General features: G+C 44.4%; 1 protein-coding gene across 1 annotated transcript; it reads right to left on the bottom strand.

Moving 5' to 3' along the window:
* Window positions 1-3,140: 3,140 nt before the first annotated feature.
* LOC111159022 (ribosomal protein L14) lies at window positions 3,141-6,799 on the bottom strand. Its single transcript, XM_022521374.1, has 6 exons — window positions 6,733-6,799; window positions 6,121-6,222; window positions 5,483-5,577; window positions 3,830-3,929; window positions 3,682-3,735; window positions 3,141-3,472 (listed from the first exon to the last, which is right to left on the bottom strand). Exons 1-6 carry the CDS (start codon window positions 6,733-6,735, stop codon window positions 3,194-3,196), a joined length of 633 nt encoding a protein of 210 aa, XP_022377082.1. The 5' UTR covers window positions 6,736-6,799; the 3' UTR covers window positions 3,141-3,193.
* Between the last annotated feature and the right edge of the window lie 216 nt (window positions 6,800-7,015).

Here is a 7,015-nt window from a genome sequence, read left to right as displayed (position 1 = left end):
CAATATTTTATTACAATGGAGATGTATTCATGGTTTATTCTGGATAAAAAAAAATTCAGCTAGCTGGTGGACCTAGGTACTAGATACTAGGTACTAAAAGATACCAACAGATGAGGGGTAAAGAAACATGTGAAGTAGAGAAAATGGAATTCAAGACAAATTCTTGTGGGGTGTCACAGTTGGGAGATACTGATTACCTGGAAATTGGAGGCTGCTGAAGGGGCAGAGGCTCTCTGAAAAGCAAACTATCCAACAGTCTAGGATGGACTGTAGCAAACTATCCTCTTGCCTAGAGGACCCGTTTATCTCAACATAATTCAACCCAAATATGGAGTACCTAATGTGTGAAAAAAACTGTTAGGTGTTGGGGTATGGACCTTGTCTTCATTCTACCCCATTTGAGCCTCACCACAACGTAAGGCAGGATATCAGGATCCCTGTTCTTTAGATGAGGCTTATGTGAAATGTAAGAATGAGCTAGGTCTGCATGACAGGACTGAAACTTGGATCTGACTCTGAAATCAATATTCTCTCCTAATGCCATCCTCCCCAAGCTGAAAGTGTGCAGTCCTCTATAATCAGTGGATTATTACATGCCTGTGTATTTTAATAACTTCCTGATCTCCTCTTCCATCCCCCAATCCAATTCCAACTATGCTGCCAGATGGATTTTCCTGAGGACTAAAACTTAGCTCAACTATCTTTATTCTCTGGCCCCACCTATAGTATTTCCTACTCCTTCCCAAGTGCCTTAAACCTCCGTCACCTTCCTGTGAGTCCTCTAGACAGGAATTTCCAATTTCTGCTGCTGCACATTGCAGTACTGACTAGGTGCAGCGTAAATGCAGCTTCCACCTTGAAGCTTGCTCTGCCTCTTGGTGTTAAATTCTCATCCTCGGAGCACAGAAAGCACATGGATTGGAGGGTAAGGGCCTTTCAGATCAATGGCAATCTGACAGCAGCACTCCCCTCTCCGAGATGAGCAATTTCAAACCTGCATTTTCTGCAAATCTACATTCCCTCATTCCCCTTTCTTAGCATATAACCTTGTTTTCTAACTGCAGAAATTCAGAGATCAGAGAGCTCAGAAATAAGAAGGCTGGTATGAAGGTTGGGATTGTGGTGGACTGGCTAGAGACCCCAAAACGAGGTGGCAGGTTAGTGTTAAGATTCATGTGTGCAACAAGCCACTGAGCAATTTTCTGACCGTGGAACTACAAATCTAGCTTCTAAACCCACTTCTTTTTCCTCCTCATGCAAAGGTTACCAATCCCTCCTCTTTTCTAGGCTCCATTCTGTCCTCTTTACTCAAAATCTGAATTCCTTTCCAATTTGCTGCCTTTCCAAAAGCAATTCCAAAATCCAATGGAGTGCCCATCACTCCAACTTTACCAAACCAAAACCTCCAAACTCCATGTAACATTTCTCCTTCCCTCACTGCCCTCTTCCCCACCTTTTTTTTTTCTAAAGGTTTTATTTATTTGACACAGAGATAGCTGAGAGAGGGAACACAAGCAGGGGGAGTGGGAGAGGGAGAAGCAGGCTTCCCACTGAGCAGGGAGCCTGATGCAAGGCTCAATTCCAGGACCCTGGGATCATGACCTGAGCTGAAGGCAGATGCCTAAGGACTGAGCCACCCAGGTGCCCCCCTTCCCTCATCTTGACAATAACCAACATACTTTCCGTGGCTTCCACGTTTGCCTCCTGATTTCCCCTCACCACCCCTTAACAAATCTTTGTTTTTATCTCCAGGCAACCTTGAGTGACTGCTCACATAGCCATGAACCCCAAATCTGTTTTTAAGAGCTGTGTCGCAACTATTACAGATACTGCTATGAAATCACTCTGCTGCCTAATTCACTTCCTTACTCCATGAAGCAAACCACATAGGAAGAAACCAGGCTTGAAGTTAGGAACATACCTAAACCACACAGCACTTGGGCAGCATAGCCAGAACCTGAATCTAAGTTGTCAGCATCTATTACCTACCAGACTACCTGATTAAGTCTGTATGGTGCCTTTAACTCATCCCTGGAGTAACCTTGCTTCAGCTCTCTTCTTCCACAATGAACCAAAAGTACAAACCAGAAACTCAGCACATTTGGCTTTCTTACTACTTGTCTTCCAGCCCAATCCATGAAAGCCTACTAAATGGCAGCACTACGGCTTCTTGGTTTAGACTACCGTCAGGGTGAGTTATACTGTAAAACCTTTATCATCTTTGACCCTCCCAGCATTGTTCCCTTGATTCAGTCCAACAGCATGACCTAAATCTGAGGGATCACTGTTTGGAAACGCTCAATGGCTTGCTGCACTCATGAATCTAATCTAACCTGCCATGTTGTTCTGGGATCTCTCCAGCCAGTTCACATTTCCGACCTTCATTACTAGCCTTCTTGCAACTCGTAGCTTAAGATCCCCATTTACCTTGTTAATTACCCACCCTTCTGGAAAGGCCAGGTAACCCCAAACTGCCTTCATTTCCCCTATCTAAACCTATTAGATCACCTACCAACCATTAGTAAACCTAGTACTATCCCTATTAGTATCAAGCATTTTGTCCCCATGAGTCCCAGTGAGGCTGAAGCCAGCTTTTGGTTAGAAATAGGGAATAGGGGCGACTGGGTGGCTCAGTGGGTTAAAGCCTCTGCTTTCCGCTCAGGTCATGATCCCAGGATCCTGGGATCAAGCCCCGCATCAGGCTCTCTGCTCAGCAGGGAGGCTGCTTCCCCCTCTGTCTGCCTACTTGTGATCTGTTTGTCAAATAAATAAATAAAATCTTAAAAAAAATAATAGGGAATAATAATAGAAACTAATTATCATACCATAATATATTTTGTTTATCTTGGTTTCCTACAGTGTATTTTCTAAAGAAAATTTAGAAAACTCGTAAGCATCAAAAGCTGCTGGAATGTATTTATAGGAAGTATATTTGTAAGAGGAGAAAAACTCACTGGGAGCTCTAAATGATCCATTTCCCATGAGCACACTAATTATGATTTTATGATGGCTTTATACTGACTCTGGACAGACTGGGGCTAAAGAACCAATTCTCTAACAATAACATTAACAATCCTAGCATCTGTTCCATAATCCCGACCCTGGCAAAAGACTTTCTGTCACAGATCAAGCACACTCGCCAGCATGTCAAAAACAACCTTTATTACTTGTCTTTAAAAGGCTCTTATGGTTTCTATGCTTTCTTGCCAGATGCCTTTGGAGCAGGCGCTTTCTGGGCTGGAGCTTTCTGACCTTTCTGAGCCTTTGGAGGTGCTGCCTTCTGGCCTGCAGCTTTTGGGGCAGGAGCCTTCTGGGCTGGAGCCTTCTTGCCCGCAGCAGCCATCTTTTTGGCTGGAACCTTCGCAGCAGCTGCTGCAGCCGCACCCTTAGCAGCCAGTGCTTTTTTAGGAGAAGCTTTCAGAAGAGCTGCTTTCTGTAGCTTCCGAACTTCAAGCTTGATTATTCTGTTCCTCTGAAAAATGTCAATATATTATTTATTATGTATGCACACAAAAAACTATTTTGCAGTTCATCCTATATGTACAGAATGCACATGCAAGGAAAACTTTTTGTCAAAAACCCCTATGAATTCAAGTGTAGTCTACCAAACTTGGGCAGACAGAATTCTCAGACAAGTTTGGGGTAAGAATATAAAAATTTTGTAATAATTTAAAAACTTACCATTTTCTTTGCCTTCATGACTTTATAGCGATCAAAATCAGTCATCTTAGCTTTCTGTTAAAAATAAAGTAAATAAATAATCGCTCATACCACCTATCACCCCTCCAAAAAAGAAAAGGTCACAATTCAAATGACCCAAAGCCATTACCCTTTCTCTGGCTTCAATCTTCTTGGCCCATCTCGTGGCTGCCCATTTTGTATTAATATCTGCCTTCTCCCAGGCTTGTCGGACATACTTCTGGCGGGCACTAGGAAAGAGCCAAGATCAGATTAAGGAATCAGCTTTGAAGCCACATATATCCAAGGACAGCTTTGAGCCCCCTGAAAGCACAATTTATACCCCCTAAGTTAAAAACCATCAGCAAAACAATGCCAAAAACACCCTTCCCACTCATTATACTTCCAACTCTAAGTTGACAACATACATCACATATCTCGTATTTTACTAACTTGAACGCCGTTCACTAAACCAGGATGTCTCATAATCCCAAACATGATTTTATTTATTTGAGAGAGAAAGAGAACACAGAGGGAGAAAGAGAGTCCAACGCGGGGCTTGATCCCAGGACCCTGAGATCATGACCTGAACCGAAGGCAGACAGTTAACCACCCAGGTGCCCCTGATTTTTAAAATAAGTTCTAGGTCCAACACGGGGCTTGAACTCACAACTCCCAAGATCAAGAGTTACATGCTCTATTGCCTGTGGCAGCCAGGAGCTCCTCAAATACACCATTTTAATAAAAAATGCACACCAGCTCATTTTCTGTATTTAAAAATCACCTCTGATTTTATATATAACATCACTCTACTGCAGTGGATATACAGGAAGCAATTTCCTTTACATAAAGAATGATGTAAAATTAATCCTCACACTTGCTGTACAACGCTAAAAAAGATGTGGCCAAACACCACGTCTAATTATAACCATTTTGAAGTTCCTTTCAAATATTTCAAATATCAAAACCCTGCACGCTTAAAAAATAAACCAGCAGTACATGTACCAACACGTTCTACTGTGACTGCCACTGTAGCTGAAACAGCCCAAGAGTAACCACCACTTCCATAATTTACATCCCATCAAGAAAGAATCACTACAGGGGCCCCTGGGTGGCTCAGTGGGTTAAGGCCTCTGCCTTCAGCTCAGGTCATGATCCCGGGTCCTGGGATCGAGCCTCACATCTGGCTCTCTGCTCTGTGGGAAGCCTGCTTCCTCCTCTCTCTCTGCCTGCCTCTCTGCCTACTTGTGATGTCTGTCTGTCCAACAAACAAATAAAATATTAAAAAAAAAAAAAAAAAGAAAAAAAAGAAAGAAAGAATCACTACTGATTTCCTCAATTCCCCATACGGAACTGGGAATAGAACTTCCTTAGTAGCTGTCAAAATTAGATGACATACATCAAATACTTAATAACTGCCACACACTAGAAGCTCAACTGATGACAGCTAGTATTGTGAGAGAAAATAATTAGTATTTTTGTTCTGAAGCTAATGATGACTAAAAGTATGTGTGGGAGACCAGAATTCCTTAGGGAGGTCTTTGTTGTGTAAATCCTGAAAGATGGCAAGAAAAAGGATGGCAAATCTGGATAAAGACAAAGCCAGAGAAGTGGTAGGGTGGAAGACCCAATGGCCCCCCATTTCTATACTGAAAATCCCTCTTCTGAATTGCTCTTCCTCTTCAACGCTGCATACTCCATTCTCAAGAAACAAACAAGAAAGCAAAACAGTTTTGAATTAAACTAAGCAAATTTTTACTAAGCAAGAAAAGCTGGAGAGGGGCATTGGTTGGGGGACAGTTACCTGTGAGGGAATTTGAGGATGAAGTCAGTGAGCTGCATGCACTTGAAAGGCATAGCCTGTCTCCTCACCTGAGTGCAAGGTCCATCAACCAAAGCCTAGAACAAGTAAGATCAAAAAATTTCAGTGCAGAACAAAGCAGCAACTCAAGCACATCGTCTATGTATTTGTCCTTCCAGAATCACCAAATCTCGACTACTTAAATGCTTTTAAGAAAGATGAAACTATTACTAGTACTGTACCCTATAACCTAACTACATGTAACTTACTGGACAATTTTTAAGTCTTTAATCCTTAGGTTTCCAACAACGGCATACAAGGGCACTGAGAGCTATGTGCCTGGCTTTATTATGAACTGAGTTCACGTGTATGAACACCTTTAAACTTCCCCAATGTTTCAACCCATAATTAAAAGGTCTGGTTAGGTTAAGTGGCAAAGTTAATACTCAAACTCAGTGATCTTGGCCAGCTCGAGCCTGTGCTTGAAATCCCCATTTTGCACTGCCTGTCTCCTCTATGGTAAAATAAACCTACTACCCGGAACAGTCCTACTTTAGAGGACCGCTCGGAAAAGTACCATTACCATCTATGCTGCGTATCCGTTATTAGCATGTGAAATTGACACTTTCCCTTACACTTACTCTGTTCTGGTCAATAACATCTACAATTGCGACCAGCTTCCCCGCATGAGGCCCAAAGGAGATGTAGGCCACCCGGCCAACCTCCACGAAACGCCTGAACACCTAAAATCGAGAAGAAGGGACAGAGTGAGACTTAGTAAAAATACTCTTTAGCTGATAAAGTTTTGCGGGTCACAGGCAGTGTAACCATAGCGAAAAAGAACGTAGGAGGTACACGCCCAAGTGCCAAAGGACGACCTGATAGATGGGCAAAATACGCAGAGCCTACAGCGGCAAAAGCCGCGTTCCCGCTGGCCTTCGGGCATATGGAGCCTCCAAAGACCCAGTCCGGTTGGGCCCCGGTACGCCCCGGGCGGCTCCAGCTTTCCGGCTCTGGTGGTCACGGCGCGCTCCCGAGGCCCAAGGCGTGCCGGGCCTGCATGGCCCTCCACGCGCTCGTCCGCCGCGAGCCCGGAGAGCTCCTAAACTCCGTGCTCCACCTGCCCAGGGACCCTCACCGCACGCTACCTAAGACCCGATGGGGGTCGTTCCAAGCTTTAGTTCCCCCTACCAGGCGGAAGTGGAGCGTGCGGCACGGCCTCCAGACCAGGAGCCCCAAACAGCAATACTCACCATGCTGGCGGCGTTCGGCGAGAAGGAAGAAAGACCGCCCGATCGTGCGCATGTGTAGAAGGGCGCCCCGCCCTTTCGATTAACGAGCTGCCGACGTGGATACCTATTGGTTGGGGTCATACGTGCATACGCACACGCATGCTCACTGGGAAAACAGGGCGGGAGTGTGTCGAAGTTTTCTGCCGTTTTGCAAAGGCTAGTAGTGAGAATAGCTTCGGTGATACGCCGTGTCTAGCGGGAGGCCGGTTATCTTTTACGACTTTAGGGTGAGGAAGAGCACAGA

The sequence above is a fragment of the Enhydra lutris genome, unplaced genomic scaffold (genome assembly GCF_002288905.1).
Source record: "Enhydra lutris kenyoni isolate GAN:26980312 unplaced genomic scaffold, ASM228890v2 scaffoldscaffold66, whole genome shotgun sequence".
NCBI lineage: Eukaryota > Metazoa > Chordata > Mammalia > Carnivora > Mustelidae > Enhydra > Enhydra lutris.
This window is presented reverse-complemented; position numbering and strand designations above follow the sequence as displayed.